This window comes from Periplaneta americana, chromosome 15 (genome assembly GCF_040183065.1).
Source record: "Periplaneta americana isolate PAMFEO1 chromosome 15, P.americana_PAMFEO1_priV1, whole genome shotgun sequence".
NCBI lineage: Eukaryota > Metazoa > Arthropoda > Insecta > Blattodea > Blattidae > Periplaneta > Periplaneta americana.
In genome coordinates this window covers 16,336,800-16,357,923 of record NC_091131.1, presented here as the reverse complement: position 1 = coordinate 16,357,923, position 21,124 = coordinate 16,336,800, and the positions used below count along the sequence as shown (strand labels likewise).

Here is a 21,124-nt window from a genome sequence, read left to right as displayed (position 1 = left end):
TAGACAGGGACTCAAATGTACATTCAACTGTCTCTTATCTAAGCCATAACACGAGGCTGAGTCAAAAAGTAACCTTAACATATTGTGACAATTTTACCTTAATGGTACTCATTTCATATTGGAGCGGTTAAATGCCAAGCTGTAGCCGATTTAAGTGGACACCATATTTTAACGTTTTGGTGGCTACTTCATTCACACACAACCCCCAGAATGTCTGGAGGACCACACCTGCTGTTGGTTGATGGGTCCATTGGACCTAGCTGGGAGATCTTGTTGATCACCAGCTTTCTCTCCTTAAGCCACTGGAGGGCGATTTTAGTGCCATAGCAGGTCAGCACTAGGAATAGAAAAGTAGAAAGAGGAGGAAGGAAAGGGAAATGAACCCCTAGGCGTCGAATGCTCTAATGCCGTCGGAATGGAAGAAAGTAAGAGTTCAGTCAGAGGACTGGATAGGAAAGGGTAAAGAGGGAATTAGGTATTGGATAGAGGAAAATTATACCAAATTCAGTCATTAACTCATCAAGCTGACCAGTGCTAATGGATGAGTAGCCCCTCCCTTTAGTTCAGCTCGTAAAATTATACTTACTAACAGCTGCACCACGGGAAGGTAGGGATGGGACATTGGGTAACATAAGCCATAACACGAGGCTGAGTCAAAAAGTAACCTTAACATATTGTGACATAATTCCCGATTTACCACGAAAATCGTCTGTAGCTGCATTTAGGTTGGCAACAGGCCATGATTGTTTGGCTAAACACCTGCATAGAATTGGAATATATCAGTCCCCTAACTGCCCATTGTGCAACTCAAACCAAGAAATGGATTCGGAACACCTCAAAATCTGTGCTTCAGTGGCTGGTCATGATAATATCTTTGAAAAATATTGGAGTGCAAGAGGTCAAATGACTTTATTGTCAAACGCCTGGCATTAGAAAACAACAAAAACAACATATTGTGACAGCCACGTAGAGACTCGATCACGTGTCCCGCAAAAGGGAGGATGCGTGTGGAAGGAACGAGGCCAGCGCTGGTGAGCACGGACGGACGTAAGGGGAACGTCTGCATGCCGAGAGGGCAAGGGAAGGTGCGGTGGGCCCACGGCCGAGAGGGGAAGAAACGAAGCAGCAAGAACAAGTCTCTAGAAGCAAAAAGTTCCAGGGTCGTAGTTTCTGGAAAGTGTGGTTTAACTAATAAATACAGGACGCGAGGAGAAGAGAGTTCAGTTTTTGGTCAGCAAGCCAGTCAGTCTTGTGTAGCAGTGAAGCCAGTTCGACTTGAGTGTGTGTCTGCAACTTGAGCAGCATCCAGGCGGAAGCAACGCAGTTGGAAGACTTGAGTTCGAGTGCAGTGGACTATCTCTAGAAGCCTTGGGTTCGATATACTGTGAACTTGAGTGAATGAGCTAGAAGAACTAGGCAAGGCAACGAACTGTGAACTGAGAACTGACAGTTCTGTTTTGTAAATAGTGCTTTGTGAACATTAGTTGAGATTAGCAGTATATTGTTGTTTTCAATAATAAAAGTGAATTGTCATTGTCCTCTGTGGAGTGCAATAACGAATACTGTGTTGCTGTGTGGAGTGCAAACCCCATTGTTGACGGGAGTATTTAAATTAAATAATAGAAAGTGATTACTGTTGTGACAAATAAAGTTACATTATTGTTTGAATTAAAAGTCACAATATAAATAAAAAATGAGACTCAGGTAGTTTTTTTTAGTTGGTTATTTAACGACGCTGTATCAACTACTAGGTTATTTAGCGTTGATGAGATTGGTGATAGCGAGATGAGGCCGAGGATTCGCCATAGATTACCTTGCATTCACATTACGGTTGGGGAAAACCTCGGAAAAAACCCAACCAGGTAATCAGCCCAGTCGGGGATCGAACCCACGCCCGAACGCAACTTCAGACTGGTAGGCAAGCACCTTAACCGACTGAGCCACACTGGTGGCTGCTCAGGTAGTAGATCGTAGTACTACATAAATATATAACATCTGTACATAGCTTGGGGGTTGGACAAAGAGCTAACAATCCATCACCATAAAAAGAGGTTGTTACGAAATCCCAACATAAGCCTTGGAATGGGAGTGATTCTTTGGTGCGACCACAGCAGTAAAGTTAAGGGTATTCGAGAATAAGGTGCTCAGAAAAATATTTGGGGCTAAGAGAGATGAAGTTACACAACGCACAACTGCACGCATTGTATTCTTCAGCTGATATAATGAGGAACATTAAATCCAGACGTTTGATATGGGCAGGGCATGTAGCACATATGGGTGAATCCAGAAATGCATATAGAGTGTTAGTTGGGAGGCCGGAGGGAAAAAGACCTTTGAGGAGGCCGAGCACAGACGGAAGGATAATATTAAAATGGATTTGAGGGAGGTGGGATATGATGGTAGAGATTGGATAAATCTTGCTCAGAATAGGGACTGATGGCAGGTTATGTGAAGGTGGCAATGAACCTCCGGGTTCCTAAAAGCCTAAGTAAATAAGTGACTGTTTTACGAAGTACGAAATTCCTTACCTTGTGAGTAGAACCCATGCTATGAATCTGATAATCCGACATTATAGCTAGGTCCTGAACGATGTATTCAGAATTAGTTTCTTTGTAAGTAGGATCAGCAGCCAGTCGTTTGGCTATATCCTCCAGCTGATCATCAGTAAAATGGTACCGCAGCAGTACAGGGTGGTTAGCCATTTTTCGCAACTGCATCATCATTGCCATTCCACTGAGTTCTCCATTGCTCCCAGTCAACTGTAACAGCATTTACGTACATAACAGATATTGTTTGGTCAACTGTCCAAAGACACGTTGGAACCTCGTCAATGAGATTAACTCTAGAGAACATACTGAATTGGTGTACATAAATTCAAGAAGCTTCAAAGCTATACCTGCCCAATAATATACTGACCTCTTGTGCACTCTGCTGGGAGAATGTCTGGATCAGATCGTCATACTTCTCACGCTGGCTGGGTGTAAGAGGACACAGGAGGGTGGCGTCTGTCTTGGTGGGCAGATCTTTGAGGACTTCTCGTTTCAGACGTCGTAATACAAAAGGCTTCATGATCCTCCGAGCCTGTGCCACTTGTTCTTGCTCGAACCGAGGCAGTTCGTCCTCTTTGGTGTTCTTTGTACCATCGCGCTGTACACAGAAATGCGAAATCATTATCTTCATAGCAACGGGGGAAACAACGAAAGGAGTTAAACAAGAACACGTCCCTTCTTTGACATAACTCAACACCTATACAGTCATCACTAAATTGCATTAGAATATTTTACCATCAACATAATTATACACTATTCCCTTATTTATTTATTCACTCTGGTGGAGTTAAGGCCATCAGGCCTTCTCTTTCATACCACCAGCAATGCAATACAAGTACAAGAAAAAAAAATTCGCATTTGCGAAATCCGCGAACTTTTAAGTTGTGGAGCAGAAAGTATTTTTCTTTGATTATAGTTCAGGTTAACACTTTGTTTGTTAAAAACAAAAAATTGTTTAGTCACGCATTAAAAAGTGTTAAAATTTTTAAAAAAGGTATATACTTTGGACAGACGGCCCGTTTCGACGTGATGTTACGTCTTCATCAGTGTCTCCTGAACTACTGGTGATCTTGAATTCTGCGATGTGCATTTGTCGGTTGTAGGGGTGGGGGTGTGTTGCTCTTATGGTGGGGGCTGGTTGTTTGTGTGTTGTGACGTATCATGACGTCGAATAATGTGTGGGTATTGAACTGTAATTGTGTATTAAGTATATGTTGTGGGTATGTTATTGTATGTTTATATATTTCGTATTGTTCTAAGATGTATTTTTCTTCATCTGTAAGGTGATTTAGGATGATTTTCTAGCAGAATTGAAAGCACGAAAAATGCGAATTTCCTATCAAATTGCGAAATCACGAGAAAATGCTATTTAATGGCGATTTATCAGTGAAATGCTACTTTTCAAGCAAAAGGCACACTATATAAATTAAAGGTCCTTAAATACTCAAAACATGTCGATCGATTATCTCTTTATCACTTACTGTCTGCTTGATTCAGAGTCCAGCAGTATTCCACTCATGGACTCTATGCTTCAGATCCTAAGACAATTTTTTGTAAATCCTGTAAATGCCACGTTGGAGAATAAAGCATTTTCAATAAACAATGTTGATAGTGAACGTGTTTTATCACAGTATGGTGCTGCTGTTTCAGACAGACGATGTAATTTGAAGGAGGAAAATGCTGAACTGTTCACAATATTATCTTTAGAGAAATGAAAAGTAGAATGCACAAAGTTTCCTTTGAAAAAAAATAGATGCTAATTTGGAAAAAGTAGATGCTAATGTTTTGCTATTACATTCATGCAAGAGATAGTAAATATCAATAACGTCAAATGGGGTGATATCGAACATTAGTGACTTTTTGTGTTTCAGTGTTGGTAGCAGCCTGCTGGATGTAAATTTACTGCGCTTTTGCAATGTGCTTGTTGAATTATCTTTCATGTGAGAACATTTTTTTAATTTTTTCGTGCCACAGAATATCCATTGTTAAGACACAATACAAAATCATAAAAAACAATTATTTTCATTCTAAGAATAGGCCTACTTTCAAATGTGCACTCCCAACCATTGTCGATTAAGACCCAATTAATTTAACATTACTTTCTGCTACTTCTTTGCAAAAGATCACCATTCTTCCTTGTGTGAAGTGAGGTAATCTTATTGTATTTCGAGTCAGTTGTTTGAAAAACAAGAAAACTAAAGAGTGTTATCACACAATGTGCATAATGTGACAAAGGTACAAAACTAAGCTAGGTGTGAAGCGCAGGTGAAATTATGATCTTGGAAATATGAAAAAGGCTAATGTCGCTGTAAAAACAGGCAAACTGTCTTATCAAAAGGCTTTGGAGAGTTTGTAATAGACATACTGAATAAGTATTTTTCTCAGGTTGGTTATTTAATTTATTTTGTAACAATTAATATCATTGTATGTTACGTAATTAAGGCTGTATTTGTTATAAAAGTTTAAAATAAAGCAGCAATAATTTCTGTATTTTTTAAAAACCTAAAAATGTGTCCGAAATAACCCCATAGAGGCAAGAACATTGGACAGTTATTTATAAAAATTAGTGTCCGAAATCACCCCAACTGTGGGGTGGCACCGGAAAATTTTTAAATTACTGTATTATGCTCATTTCTGAATGCCAGCACATCATTTGTAGACTGTCACATTCAATTGCTATCAATCATTACACAAGTGGTATCTCAAAAAAATATTAAAAAACCGTCCAATATCACCCCATTTGATAGGACCTTAAAAACAATATACATTACATACTTCCACTCGACAATGAGTTTTGGAATAATATTCTGGGGAAATTCTACAGATAACAACAGTATATTTCTACTACAAAAAAAAGAGTAATTAGAATAATAGTAGTGCCAAATCTAGGGAATCATGTAGAATCATTAAATTTTTTTTTTTTTAGTAGGTTATTTTACGACGCTTTATCAACATCTCAGGTTATTTAGCATCTGAATGAGATGAAGGTGATAATGCCAGTGAAATGAGTCCGGGGTCCAGCACCGAAAGTTACCCAGCATTTGCTCGTATTGGGTTGAGGGAAAACCCCAGAAAACACCTCTACCAGGTATCTTGCCCCGGCCGGGAATCGAACCCGGGCCACCTGGTTTCGCGGCTAGACGCGCTGACCATTACTCCACAGGTGTGGACGAATCATTAATAATAATGCCCATGGTTAGTCAATATATTTTTCCATTAATAAACTTCCATTAATAAACTACCTCGTATGTACTTGTGAAAACTTTGTAACTAATTCATCAGTTCACAGCATAAATACTCATCAAAAAATGACTTTCATATTTCATCGGCAAGTCTATCGTGCTATCAAAAGGAGCGTGTTATATGGCAGTAAAAGTTTTAATAACCTCTTTATGGATAAAAATCAATTCAAAACATAAGATTATTTAGGGCCAAATTAAAGAAGTACTGGTACCTAATTTCTCACACTTTTTATACTGTAGATGAATTTACGACATTCAACAACACTGCATGAATATTTCTGTCTTGTATTAAGTATCGATACTTGTACTGTACTATATATAACATATTTCAACTAAACTGTTGCTCTAAATTAAGACTTTGTAGTACTATTAAGATTTTTTTTTACAAGTCCCATATTCTAACTGTGAAGTGATGTATGAATTGCATATAAAACAACTATACTCACCGGGCATTTCGAGAATAAGCTCTTAAGAATGTCCTTTTTTCCCTCGAACATGTGTGGCATAACAAATATCAGGAGTGACATCAGTTCTATGAGATTGTTTTGTAATGGTGTGCCAGTCAACAATATCCGATGTTCAGCCTAGAACAATATGAAAAATAAGAACAATATTTACGAATAGACTCTTAAATTTAAGGTTTCAGAAAGACTTTTCATTAATTTTCGTTGGTTGGACTTTGTTATAGTCGCGACGGTGTTATTTCCGGCGTGACTCCGCCTCTTTGCTTACGTCTTAGGAAGTGAAGGCTCTATAAAGTCTAGGTAGGTAGTATCGTTCGCCATTTTTGTTCTTTCGTTCCCGAGCTACCATATGAGGAATCTATTTGCCACACTGTTAAACATTATCATATCGTAGCTCCTATGATAATAAATCAAACGCACTGTAATTCAGCAAATAATTGAGCGGTAAATAACGTCTTCGTGTGCTTTCTGCAAACGCCAATGAAAGAGCCAAAATGGCGGGCTATTATATTAAGTATTTATCGAGCCTTAAGAAATGAATAACGTCTTCATAAGCGAATCACAAGATGCACACGTTTAAATGTAGCCGACCTGCAACGCGATTTGCTGCCGGAAATTAGAGCGATGGGACTATAATTTGGCAAATTGTTTATAAGGTAGGAATAGTAGTCACCACCACCACCACCACCACCACATTCATCATCATCATCATCATTATTATAGTGACATGGCATTTTGCAAAATGAGTCAGATGGTTGGGGAAAACTTTGGAAAAAAACTGACTAGATAACCATCCAAAGAAAGTTTTCAACCCATGCCCAATGCAGCCTCAGATCACGAAAATTGGTTGATAGTGTATGAGCTACATTAGTGACCATGATGTATTAATATACTTGTGTATGCATTGAATTTTTCCCACTGCTACAGAAATACAATAAAACTTCGTTTACACATTTCAGGTTTTTCACACATATGTTGTTCCCTGAAGTCCCGGTAAAATTCCTATACATCTCATACTAATTTATTTCGTTGAATAACTTTATGATATCTTTACTGTGTTAACTTTTGAAATTTACCTGGCTGACTAGTTTTGAAGTGGTGGAAGGCTTCGGACAATGAAAGATACCACTTCGAAGCTAGTCAGCCACGTTATTTGCAAAAGTTAACACAGTAATGCTGGGTTGCAAGAAAGCATTTATAGGTTTGTTAAACACTATTGGTCCTATAATTGTTCATTTAGCATCAGTAAGCGTTGCAAGAACAATCTTTAAAGCTATCGGTTCGTTAAAGCACTCTTTAAACTATAGGTCGGAAATCGGAGCTATAAACTGTTAACAAATCGTTAGCCGCCATATTGTACGTATATTTCTTGTTTTTGTATCTGACAGTATTAAGTAATTTCATGGATATGTTATCATCAGAAGTAAGTAAGTGAAATGTAATATACATATCACAGTGAACTCGAGATTCATGTGTGCATAGGAAAAGTTTTGTGAATAAAACAATTTTATTACTATTATAGAATCGTTCGACGTAGAGGTTATGTTCGATATGGTACAACATCTACCAAGACCAAGAATACTGAGAGACAGATCGAATCCTCTAGAAGAATATGATAATATTGATTTTAAGGTTAGATTTAGATTATCGAAAGACACATTCATGGCTTTCTTGCATGAAATAGGGCATTATATTGGAAAACAAATCGCACGCAGTAAATTGCCTTACTCTATTACGCAATAGGAGCGTTTCAGAATGTGATAGTGCATCATATTCACGTTTATAAATCTACAGTTTGTAGAATAAGATGTGTGACTGCATTGCAAGAATGAGAGAACAATACATTATTATGTCTCAAGGAAATTCTGAACAAACAGTAAAACAGGATTTCTTCTCAATTTGCAATTTTTCCAACGTTATTGGTGCATAGACTGTAGCCATATGAAAATTCAAAGCCCTAGTGGACACTTGAATGAGATGTACCGAAACAAGAAGGGTTACTTCTCTATCAATCTGTACCAAGAATCGTTACATGTTGGCCTGGGTCAGTATTTGATGCCTGTCTTAGCGACATGCACATATAATAAGCGAATTATTTGCGCCGGCTACGATGGCTCTGTCGTTTTGAATCTTTTCCATTTCAAGATGGAATAGCTAACAGATCGTTAAATATCACATTTGCATCGACATATACTTTAAAGACTGGAATAGTTTAAAGGTCCGTTCTTAACGATAGAATAGCAATTTATGGAACAGGTTTCTTGCAACCCAGCATAAAGATATCATATAGTTATTCATTGGTTATAAGTGTTAAAGAGTGTATTGAACAATGAATAATTTAATTTCGCTTGTACGTTTTTCGTTTATACGCTTTTTTTTACAGTTACACAATCGTATTTTAAAGCCCAAGAGATAAGTTCCAAACATATTTTTTCTCGAAATTAGATTTGGCCCGGAAAATACAGTCTGTGTTCATTATTAAGACGTGAGCCAATTTCAAATTCGTGGAAATTCGAACCTACCCATACTTACCTCCCCCAATCTAGTGTCCTTTAATGACACTGTTACTGCTGGACTGCTGAAACTTCAAACTTAATTTTCTAATTAACTATGCATTTGAAGACATTATTATATTACAAAAACAACCCTTGCTATTTTTCAGGAGAACAATAAAAATAAATAGAACAACACATGTCAGCTGTTTCCATACAAATGATGTTTATCCTTGCGGCTATTACACCTGACATGTGTCATTTTTTAAGTCTATAAACATTTGAAATAGTATCAAATGTGTCCTTAACTCAATTTCATTAAAAATGACTAGAGCTGTTTTTGTAATAATGTCTTCATTTGATCACAAAACGCAATATAGGTGTACCCTATCATCCCTTTCTATATGGAAAGTTATTTCACTTCCATCCTATATACAGAAAAAGAGAAAAATACTTCAATTGCAGTCAAATTAAACCCCCATCAGTTTCCATGAGTGCCATACACCATTTATTTTATATGGGCCTCCCCACCTTTCACCACAGGTTTCAATTGACTGCAATAGCTGGGGTCTGAACATACGATCTTAGACTAGTCATGTTGGTCACTCATAAATGACATGCTTCAGACTGCACAGCTACCAAAACCGAGCGCTTGTTGACCCTTCTGCCAGGTATAAAAAACCAGGCTAAAGAGATAGATCAAAAGTGGCATCGCAAACAAATTTGGTCAATAGAGAGTTAAGAAAGAACTACGAGTCTTCATTGGAACAATTTGCTTCTATTGTGCCTGAAAGGAAGTTATGTTTCCTATAAAATTCTGCACATACAGTAATGTAGTCTCAAACCAGAGTTAAAATTAATTTTAAAAGCTACTTTTACTCACATTAATTCTTGCCAGATTGTCGTATCTCTGCGTGGCCATATTTTTCAGCATGTGTGCCTCATCTAGAACAACATACTGCATACGTAACACTCGGAACATCTTTCTTTCTTCTGGAGAACTGCTCACTATGCTGTAACTGTAATAAAAACTCATAAGTTATCAAAGCATTGGATAAATTTGAATATAAAACTGAATTCTATGAACGATATTTTTCAAATTGCTGATTAAATTTTTACTCTCTCTTTACATGACGTTTGAAGAGAAAGTAAAGTAACACTAAAAATGTAGTTGCTTGTATTTGTAAAATAAGGTTCTTGTACTTTCTATTACAGCAGGTGATGAGAATACTTACTTACTTACTTACTTGCTTACTTACTGGCTTTTAAGGAACCCGGACGTTCATTGCCACCCTCACATAAGCCTCCCATCGGTCCCTATCCTGAGCAAGATTAATCCAGTTTCTATCATCATATCCCACCTCCCTCAAATCCATTTTAATATTATCTTCCCATCTACGTCTCGGCCTGCCTAAAGGTCTTTTTCCCTCCAGCCTCCCAACTAACACTCTATATGCATTTCTGGATTCGCCCATACGTGCTACATGCCCTGCCCATCTCAAACGTCTGGATTTAATGTTCTTAATTATGTCAGGTGAAGAATACAATGTGTGCAGTTCTGTGTTGTGTAACTTTCTCCATTCTCCTGTAACTTCATACCTCTTAGCCCCAAATATTTTCCTAAGCTCCTTATTCTCAAACACCCTTAACCTAAGTTCCTCTCTCAAAGTGAGAGTCCAAGTTTCACAACCATAAAGAACAACCGGTAATATAACTGTTTTATAAATTCTAACTTTCAGATTTTTTGACAGCAGACTGGATGATAAAAGCTTCTCAACCGAATAATAACAGGCATTTCCCATATTTATTCTGTGTTTAATTTCCTCCCGAGTATCATTTATATTTGTTACTGTTGCTCCAAGATATTTGAACTTCTCCACCTCTTCAAAAGATAAATTTCCAATTTTTATATTCCCATTTCGTACAATATTCTCGTCACGAGACATAATCATATACTTTGTCTTTTCGGGATTAACTTCCAAACTTATCTCTTTACTTGCTTCCAGTAAAATTCCTGTGTTTTCCCTAATCGTTTGTGGATTTTCTCCTAACATATTCACTTCATCCGCATAGACAAGCAGCTGATGTAACCCGTTCAATTCCAAACCCTCTCTGTTATGCAGGTGATGAGAATAAATAAATAAATTAATTAATTGTTTAAAAATAATAATTGACATTTGATGCAATAACAATTTCCTTTGTGTGTTTTATTTCAATGTAAGTGAAAGTGTTTTCTGATAACTAAAAAAATAGAAACAAAGATACAGAATAAATAATCAGCCATTACTATAATTAACATAAATAATGACGTCACTGGCGAATCCTCGACCTCACCTCATCTCAATCTCGCCAAAAAATTGTAGAAAATTGTAAAAATTGTAGTTTTCTAATGTCAGGCATTTGACAATAAAGTCATTTTGCACTCCAATATTTTTCAAAGATATTATCATGACCAGCCAATGAAGCACAGATTTTGAGGTGTTCTGAATCCATTTCTTGGTTTGAGATGAACAATGGGCAGTTAGGGGACTGATATATTCCAATTCTATGCAGGTGTTTGGCCAAACAATCATGGCCTATTGCCAATCTAAATGCAGCTACAGATGATTTTCGTGGTAAATCGGAAATTAACTGTGAATTATGATGCAGAGAGTTCCATTTTTTCCCTTGACATTGAAAATGGCAAGTTGTAGCCGATTTAAGTGACCTCACATTTTAACGTTGTGATGGCTACTTCATTCACACACAACCCCCAGAATGTCTGGAGGACCACACCTGCTGTTGGTCGACGGGTCCAATGGACCTAGCTGGGAGATCTTGTTGGTCACCAAAAAAATGTAAAAATTGTAAGAAATTTTAAAAAATTGTAATTGTAATCTTGTAAAATTTTTACTCGTTTCATATCTTAAAGCTTCACTGCTCATGTAAGATCTATGGAATATAATAAATGAAATGAAAATAAACATGAGTAACTCTAGGCGCAAAAAAAAAAAAACTTTTAATTTCTTTATGTATGTATAAAAAATAATGCATTAACCTGTAAAATGTCATACTTATTTACAACAAATGTGCTTGGAGTAAGAAACAGATAAGTAGCATGAAATTCTAAAGCACTCAAGTTGCGAGGGTTAAATAGAATTAATATAGAAGAAATTAAAATTAAACTGAATGTATCTAAGAATTGTATGAAGTTATAGTTTTTCTAACTACTTTATTTCAATAACAGATAAGCAAGACAATTATTGAGCAATCAACCAAGAAGAAATGTTTGCATTACTACATAGTACTTACGTAGTCAAGATGATATCAACGTTTTCAAGTCCACCCTTCGTCCAATTAATGCGCATGGCCTTCCGATCTTCTGGTGACCCATAGTAAGTCTCCACATTAAGTGAGGGACACCATCTTGCGAATTCATTGCTCCAATTCTCTGTAATACAAGTTGTAATGATAATCTTTCGTTTTAACTCAGCAAGAACTCGTTAAAATGTTCGATGAACACATACAAGACAGACAGATAAATATACAGACCAATCAGGAAATATATGTAACAAATAAATACATAAATAAAATTTAAAAAATTAATAAATAAACAATCTACCATGTCCTGCACTTCAAAAATTGATCTTTTTTACTCGTTCAATTCTTACTCTTCAACACTTCGGAGATTTCGAAACAACAGTGACATTTACAAGTAGGACGATTCACTGATGCAACACAGAATAAATGCATGACCAGGTAGAGTAGATGCAAGAAGAGCTTGCCTCGGAAAGCTGCGCGAACTTTCGGAAACGTTCGGGTGCACTCGGCCTCGCTTCGATTCGATTGGCAAACTGTCGTCAGTTCTCAGTCGTCTGCTGGCTTGATGTTTCGAGTGAGATTTATCACAGCGCATGTAACGTAACCTAAACCTAGTTGCAGAGTAACTAATAACATAACATTGTTGAAAATACAGAAGCACGAATTTTTTTACATATAAAATCACTGAATGAAATTGCAAAGTTATAAGAAATACGTGATCGTATAATAATTGATATTTGACACTGTAATAAAATACTAATAACTAATACTATGTGATTTTATTAAAATGTTCTGATAACTAGTTTGGTACTATGGTCGATTTATTTTAATCTGTATATACTTCTTACGTTACGACCGGAGCCTGTTTCGTTTTTCATACATTTATAAACGTTATAAATAATTCCCTAGTTTGACTGTGTAATGTTTCATTAGCACTTCCTAATTTAGAGCCAACAGGGGGCAATGTTAAGTACATAGAATGTTATACAGTACTCTGTTATTTTACAAACACACTTTGAACTCTATAAAAATCCTGATATGAGGGATAAAATGCAGAATATGTAACGCAAACGCTAGCTTCTACCCGCTCTGCACAATACATTTCACAATACGAACAGTTCAAGACCACGCTTTCGAATGCGCCCTGTAATCAGCATTGCGTGATTAATAGGAGCCCTGTAACGAGCATGGCGGCAAGAGGACCGAATATCGTTCTCTGCGCATCAGTCAAATGGGCAAGCTTTCTTTGCGCTTCCTCTACAGACATACTAAATCTCTACAAGAGAGTAAAGTCACTACTGCCCTGGCAGGAACCAAATTCAAGTCTGCTAGATTTGTAGCCATAAACACCACAAAAAATGTAGTGGAAAAATTGCAAGAATAAATTAGCACTCCACGAGCAGGTCATTTAGTCACTTAGTTTGTCAGGACTGTGATACAGTAAAACCTCCCTAAAACGAAACACGATCGTTTCAGAATTTTTTTTCCGTTTTCACAGGTTTTCATTTTACAAAGCATTGAGTTTTGGCAAAACTAAGAATAAACTACCGCAATATGCTTACTACTGCAATATACTCACTGTAGGAAGAACACAATGAAGAAATAATTTGAAATAAAAGTTACTACAGTACATGCAAAGTTAATTTTATTTTCATAATTATTAACTTACGTAATTGCAGCCTCTCCCACTCTCTGCGCCCTAGTTTCTTGGGCCCCATATTTCTTTTAAAGTGTATTGCCACAACTTTTTTTTAAGGGAACATTGTACGATTTCCTTCGTGTCCTGCATCAATTCAGAGTGTAAATTGCGCCCTGATCCATCGGTTGTGTAACTGAAGTTGTATTTGAAGAAAAATAGATTAACCTCACGTTAGACAAAATCAATCCTTGGATGGCAGGTAGCATTGTCTAGAAAAGGTATGACCTTACGACCTTGACGTTTCATTGCTCCATTAAAATTATGAAGCCACTCTTCCATGACAGAACTGGTCATCTAGACTTTTTTATTAAATTGCACAGTTTCACTTTATTTGCACTGTTATTAACACTGTATTGGCATATTAACACAAAACTCAGAAAAATAAACGGAAATATGAAACTAAATTGACACTACACTACAATTATTCAGTTTTATTCTACACTCACTGTCCTTTATCACTGTATTGGCTTGTTAGCACAAAACTGAGAATAAATGAACGAAAATGCAAAGAGGGTTGGAAGAAGTAACCTGCAGGGGTCCTTGACAATAAGCACAGAATAGTGACATGGTTAGAGAAGCTTCACCCCAACGCCTGACAAAGAATAGCGAAAGTCTCCCAGAGCATTGCATGTACAGTTACACAAAAAATTATGCTTCGTACAGTATTATCACAAAATTAAAAATGGTTTGAAAGAATTTAGCAACAGTTACACTTAAATTTATCTGTTTTAGTCAGGTTTTTTACCTAACTGGTACCCAAAAATGATTCTGTTTTCGCATTAGGCAGTTTTCAGTTTTAAAATATTATTTTACATAGGAAATCATTCCATTCCCAAATTTATTTTTCGTTTATGCAGGTTTCCTTTTTATAAAGGGTACGTTTTAGCAAGTTTTACTGTATTATCTCCTTTAGTGCTATCTGATAACAGTTGAGAACATTGAAAGGACGGCTATTTTAGCTTTGTAGGAACTAATCTTACGTGAACTCCAATCTTATAAACACTGACCAAGAGTGGATGATGGCACAACCACAAGATGAGGTCCTTCCCCATTCATGCCAGTCTCCTTGAGATGCGCCAGGAAGGCTATGACCTGAACAGTCTTCCCAAGGCCCATCTCGTCAGCCAGGATTCCATTCAGACCCTGACTGTGCATCACCAATAGCCAATTCAACCCCACCATCTGGTAGCCTGCCAATGTGAGACTGAAACAAAATTCAGGTTTCATTCATCTTCAGGACAAACAGAGAATATGTATGAGGAAAGGAAATTAGGGTACAATAACAATTTATTTGACAGACTGGATTGGAATAAACTGATGTGGATCCTAAAGAAAATTGGTGTGGATTGGTAAGAGAAACAACGAGTCAAAGTCAGGATAGGAGAAGAAATGTCTGAAGAAGTGAAATAGGGAGAGGAATACGACAAGGATGTCCTTTATCAGCTACCCTCTTCAACATCTACTTGAAGGATTTAGTGAAGAACTGTTTTCAGAACATGGGAGAAGTGATAGTAGGAGGAAGAAGAATAAAGTACATAAGATTTGCTGATGATATGGCGTTGTTAGCAAAAGAGATGATACTAAGGGATATGCTACTGGAGCTAATTGACAGCTGTGAGCAGAATGGGATGAAGATAAATGCCAACAAGACGAAGGTCATGGTCATAGGAAGAAAAGTCATCATCAATAGCTATCAGGGTTTAGGCCACTTGGCCTGTTCCGTCTCAGGTGAAAAGCTGGTCTCTCCATCGCTTCTTTGGGCGTCCACGATCTCGGTAGGAAGAAAAGTAAAGAAGGTAAACTTGCGAATTCTAAATGAGGCAGTAGAGCAAGTGGACAGCTTCAAATACTTAGGATGTATTATAAGCAGTAACATGAGCAGCTGCCAGAAAGTCAAAAGGAGTATCTTCTGCGGACCTCTGGAAAAAGCACTAGGGAAGAGACTAGTGAAGTGCTTTGTATGGAGTATGGCGTTATATGGGACAGAAATATGGATATAGGGTTTATGCCAATCTTCATCAACAAATTAAAAAAAAAAAAAATTGACAAACTCTATGCCCATAATATTGCAGATATATTAATAATTTTGGTAGGGTGTGTTTTAGTATCTATTAGCAGTAAGTGGCTAAAATTTCAATTCAATGAGTACTATAATAAGTGAATAGAGTGTACCTAATCATAGGCATGTAGTGAATTTATATAAAAAAATATATATATATGCTTAAATTTAAACATTATTTTAAGGGTAAATATTTACTTTAGAGCAACCATTCTTTTCTTTTTATTCTAAAGGTTTTTCTAAAAAAATGGAAGAGTTCTGATAAATAGTATTATATTTAGGACTGCATTGAAGATAGGCTATTTTTACCATTATTCTGCATGCGATAACTTCCAACTCTCCTTAAACAAAGGAATAAATATGTCGTTCTCCAGTGGATTCCTGGTCACTGCAAACTCTTTGGCAAAGAACAAGCAGATGCCTTAGCTAAGAGGTGTGTCCTTATCAAGCAGCCCCCACTGCGACCGATGTCTTACCTTTCAGCGAAGCGTTACATTAAAAATGTTCTTCAAAATAAATTCTATTAAGAAATAAATTGTGCATCATCTCAACACCACTGGGGAAACAAAATATTAAACACCACTGATGGTCCTAGAAGATCATCAGTCGCCATATTCCATCTTTCTACCAGACATGATATACTGGGCAAACACCTAAATCGCATTGGGATAATGCAGCGTTTCTCAAACTATGGTCCGCAGACCACAGGTGGTCCTAGAGGTCTGACCTTGTGGTCCTCCAAAAAAGACAGAAGAAAATATAAAACTCGAACGAACTGCGTATCACACTATAGCTTAAAATCTCAGAGTTTGGAAATGACACATGGCAATCGAATTTCACTTTTTCTCCCAGTACAGACATTTCATGAAATTTATTACCCTACCCGTCTATCGACTTCCCACTCTACTCTCAGCAACAAAAGAGAGAGTTAAAGCACTATATACATGGTGTTTCTCGACATCTTTTCCCTGCACATCTGGTGCCGCGCCTGTAACCTAGCCAGGGACCACCCGACTTCATAACAGTGGACCAAAGTACAGAATCTTAATTCTATTTTAAAATATAAGTATAGGGGAGAGTCGGGTAGTATCGGACATCGGGTAATATCGGATAGTGAGTTTCTTTCATCTACCACACGATGATAGTACCTGATTGACATGGTTACGTTTCTGTGATGTCGCATAGAGAAACGTAATCATGTCATTCAGGTACTACCATATGGAGGTAGATGAAAGAAACGCACTGTCCGATACTACCCGATGTCCAATACTACCCGACTCTCCCCTACTGGTATTAAAATATGCTATGAAACTTATAAATTTGCTTTCGAAGGGAACAAGAGTAAGGTGGTCCGTGGAATTGTTCTCACTTTAAAAAGTGGTCCTCATTTCAAAAAAGTTTGAGAAATGCTGGAATGCAATCCCCAAATTGTATGCTCTGCAATCTTAATGAAGAGATGGACCGTCATCACCTGGGAAAGTTTCCAGCCCTCCAATCCTCCTCCTATTTCCTATAGAGGCTACTCAAACAGCTCACCTTGGTGAAAGTAACGAGGGTTGCTTCATGACACTCGAAGCACCAGCTGCCACAGCACGCTCCATCTGAGCAGCCAGTTTTGAGCATTTCTTCATCAAGGCCTGTACCACCTGCCGGGCCCTTAGTACATCTTGTGCAGAATTGAGCAACTCCGTGCCAAGAAACTTCCCTTCCTGGAATTTCTCAACCTGCAAGTTCAGTACAGCATTTTACAGGGCAACTCTACATGAACACAGACACATGGCATTAGTCTAACCCAGTGGTTCCCAAAGTGAAGAGCTGAGGGGAGTCGAGAGATGATATACAAAATAAAACAAAAACTTTTAATCAACATACATTTTGTATTTAGAAATAAACTATGCTGGACATAAAAATAACGTCATGAGCAAGCAGATGCTGCGTTGCTCCACAAGATCGTCTGTGATGATGGTTGGCCTCCCACTGCGCTCCTAGTCGTGTACATTTTGGCGTCCTGCTGAAAATTGTCTACAGCAGCAACGCACCATCTGCTTGCCCATAGACCTGGCACAGCTGACGATCAATTTCAATCGGCGCTATGCCCTGTGCATTCAAAAACTTTATCACTGACCGCACTTCACGCGGCGGGAGCTGGAATAGGAACGTTCATCTTCAACCAATGCAACGAAGCTACTGAGAGCACTCGGGAAGTTCCGCTAGCGCATGCGCCATGCCAGGACATTACTCTATCACGTACACGCAGTCACTTCGCGCAACATATGGTTTGCTAGCTGAGGGACGAGTGGGAAAGTTACTTTGTGGACGCGCCTCATACATCCGAGATAGAACATTGTCACACACTCGTCCTGTGTCTCCTTTCATAAACAGCTACTTTCACCTTATGCCAATCTAACTGTACTGATGGATTTGTAACTGAAATTCTGTTCCTAACTCACCAGATCCTTCCATCCAGAGAAAGGTCTCTGCTCTATGATCGCTTCTGCTTTCTTCTGCGAACAGTGGGGCATGACTCTAAGCTCTCCCACAGTGGCTGTCGAAAGGAACTCCAGAACTTCCTTCTTGTCTCCTGTCAGCTCATCTGAGATGTCTTGATCTGAGTCATCGCTAAAGCAAACAAAGCACATTCTTACATGTCCACTGCTAATCGTCTGAAGGAGAATTAATCACACAATCCACAATATCTCACCTGTCAAACACTTTGTCATCTGCATATGGATTGTGGTTGTCATCATTATCATCATCTCTATCTTCCTCAATATCTTCTATCCTTCGCCGTTTTGCTGAAACAAAGATAAACAATTTTGAAAAATACATTGTTTTGAGCATTTGATTAATTAATTTAATGAATTTGTTTATTTTTGTAGTTATTATCAACATTGTCACTATCATTATCACCTTCGTAATTTTTTTATTCTTCTTCTCCTCCCCCTCTTTTACAGAGAAGGGGCCCAACATCAACATCAGTCCCCTAGTGATTAATAAATAATCGATCACATACAGTGACTTACTAAAACCGTATTTGCTTCAGAAATAATGCATCCACTCACCTTTCTTGCGTGGTCGGACATCAGCAGGCCGTTTCTTTGAGTCCCCTGATGAACCACTCTCACAGAGAAGTGCCATTGCTGCTTCCACGCTCCAACTGCTGGACACCAGTGCATCCTGCAACACCTGCAGCCCACAACACTAAGGTCACATACTCTGACACAGTGGCAACCAACTCGTTCTTCGCTGCACATGTGCAGTATATGAAGGCAGATCATCCCAATGCCAACGCTGCTCTTTATTGCTCGCGAGTACGCACATTGCTTTGTAAGAGCAACTAAGAGAAACAGAGAAGATGACAACAAAAAAAAAAAAAGGAAACTGAAAATGATGAGGTCAAAGAGGAGTAAAGAAGGAAAAGAAAGGCATGAGCCTGAAATGAAGACAAAACTACAGATGACAAATGAGGAGAAAGAGAAAAAAGTAGAAGGAAAGAGTATAAGGATAAAGGTGAAGCCACAGTATTTCTGTTCAGAAGTGACCAAACATAAAATGAGTGGAAAACAATTGTGTAATACATCATTTTAAAGTTTGAAATCTCTGCTACTTAGATCCATGGATAATTTTGCAAAAATGTACAGAATTTTGAAAGGGAGCTTGAAAATGTTTCCACTGGTGTAATTTTGTGTTACGTATGGGACAAAGTTTAAAAAAGGCTTAAATTTTAAATAATTTATTTGAAATATTTCTACCTATATTTTCAAAGAAATGTACTTAAAAGTCTTTCAAACCATATATTTACAAGATTTATTCAATTTAAAAGTTAGTGATATTCTGTTAAAAATGAAGTCGGTGTCCCATACGTAACAAATTAATCGACATTTTTAAACTTTGTGCCTTGTTAACAATGCAGACAATTTTTTACTATTTATTTTTTAAAGTACATTGTAACTGAAAATACATTAACATAAAAAATGTGGGGTATGAAATAGGCATTAAATTTTATTTTAAAATCTGTTACTAATGGGACTGTTTCCTTACATATTAAGGAAATTTAATTTTAGGGAGATATATGTTTTGTAAAATTTGAAAATTTATCAGGTAGTCAGGTTTCTAGCATTATAGAGGAAAAGTCATCCTCCTATTATGGCTTTGGTATACATTATAGCAACATATAATTAGTATATATTATTTTAATGTACCGAAGTACATATGATATTTCCATGCAGATATTCTGCGTCATCATACGATGAAAGAATAATGTAAAAGAGAAAAATTCTCTCCGGCGCCGGGATTTGAACCTGGGTTTTCAGCTCTACGTGCTGAATCTTTATCCACTAAGCCACACCGGATACCATAGGACTGAAGTCCACACATGTGCTGAGGTGCACTCGTTATGAGTGACTAGTTGGCCAGGATCCGATGGAATAAGCACCGTCTTAAATCACGAAGTGATTTGCGCATATCATATATATGTTATTTTAATGTACCGAAGTACATATGATATTTCCATGCAGAAATTCTGCGTCATCATACAATGAAAGAGTAATGGAACGGAGAAAAATTCTCTCTGGAGCCGGGATTTGAACCCGGGTTTTCAGCTCTACGTGCTGATGCTTTATCCACTAAGCCACACCGGATACCCATATCCTACGTTCATAGACATCTATGACGTAGTGTAGAGGGCGGCCACTAGAGGGAACCCAAAGAGTTGGAACTTAATCTGAGACGATTCTGTCTGATGCCGGGGTGGGTATCCGGTGTGGCTTAGTGGATAAAGCATCAGCACATAGAGCTGAAAACCCGGGTTCAAATCCCGGCGACGGAGAGAATTTTTCTCCGTTCCATTACTCTTTCATCATATATAATTAGTAGCCCATACATAAAAAACTTGCTAATTAAAAAGATAAGTTTCATTACTTACACAGTTTTAGAAGGGCTGCTTGAACTAATGTGATTTTGATCATTATAATAATTTAACTTGCGAAGGAAGTTTTTGTTTCACTTGTTTCATTAGTTATTTTTTTATTCATAAATATTGGTTACATAATTTTGAGGTTAAGAAGCAAAAATATTTAGGTACAAAATTTATTGTAAATGTTATATGGGCCTACAATATGATGTAATACTTTCATAGTGTGCCATTATTATCCACTTGTAAAGTATGGCTCCTATGACAGTTGCAGAAAGAATGAGAAAACATAGGCAAAAAATAAAATAAAATAAAGAAAATCCAGAGCTTCGGGAAAGTTAAAAAGAAGAAACAAGGAGAGAGACTGCGAGTATATAGAAATACATAAGAGATGTAAAATGAATAAG

At 37.5% G+C, this 21,124-nt stretch overlaps 1 protein-coding gene across 1 annotated transcript in view; it reads right to left on the bottom strand.

Moving 5' to 3' along the window:
* Nucleotides 1-21,124, bottom strand: part of Etl1 (SWI/SNF-related, matrix-associated actin-dependent regulator of chromatin, subfamily a, containing DEAD/H box 1) — a 49,884-nt gene that overhangs the window by 14,740 nt on the left and 14,020 nt on the right. The window contains exons 4-13 of the mRNA XM_069846746.1: nt 18,868-18,991; nt 18,507-18,600; nt 18,256-18,424; nt 17,342-17,529; nt 14,754-14,950; nt 12,039-12,177; nt 9,631-9,766; nt 6,238-6,375; nt 2,917-3,147; nt 2,529-2,759 (exon numbers count right to left, since the gene is read on the bottom strand). Of these exons, the coding sequence (XP_069702847.1) occupies nt 2,529-2,759; nt 2,917-3,147; nt 6,238-6,375; nt 9,631-9,766; nt 12,039-12,177; nt 14,754-14,950; nt 17,342-17,529; nt 18,256-18,424; nt 18,507-18,600; nt 18,868-18,991 (1,647 nt within the window). The remainder of the gene's footprint in view (nt 1-2,528; nt 2,760-2,916; nt 3,148-6,237; nt 6,376-9,630; nt 9,767-12,038; nt 12,178-14,753; nt 14,951-17,341; nt 17,530-18,255; nt 18,425-18,506; nt 18,601-18,867; nt 18,992-21,124) is intronic.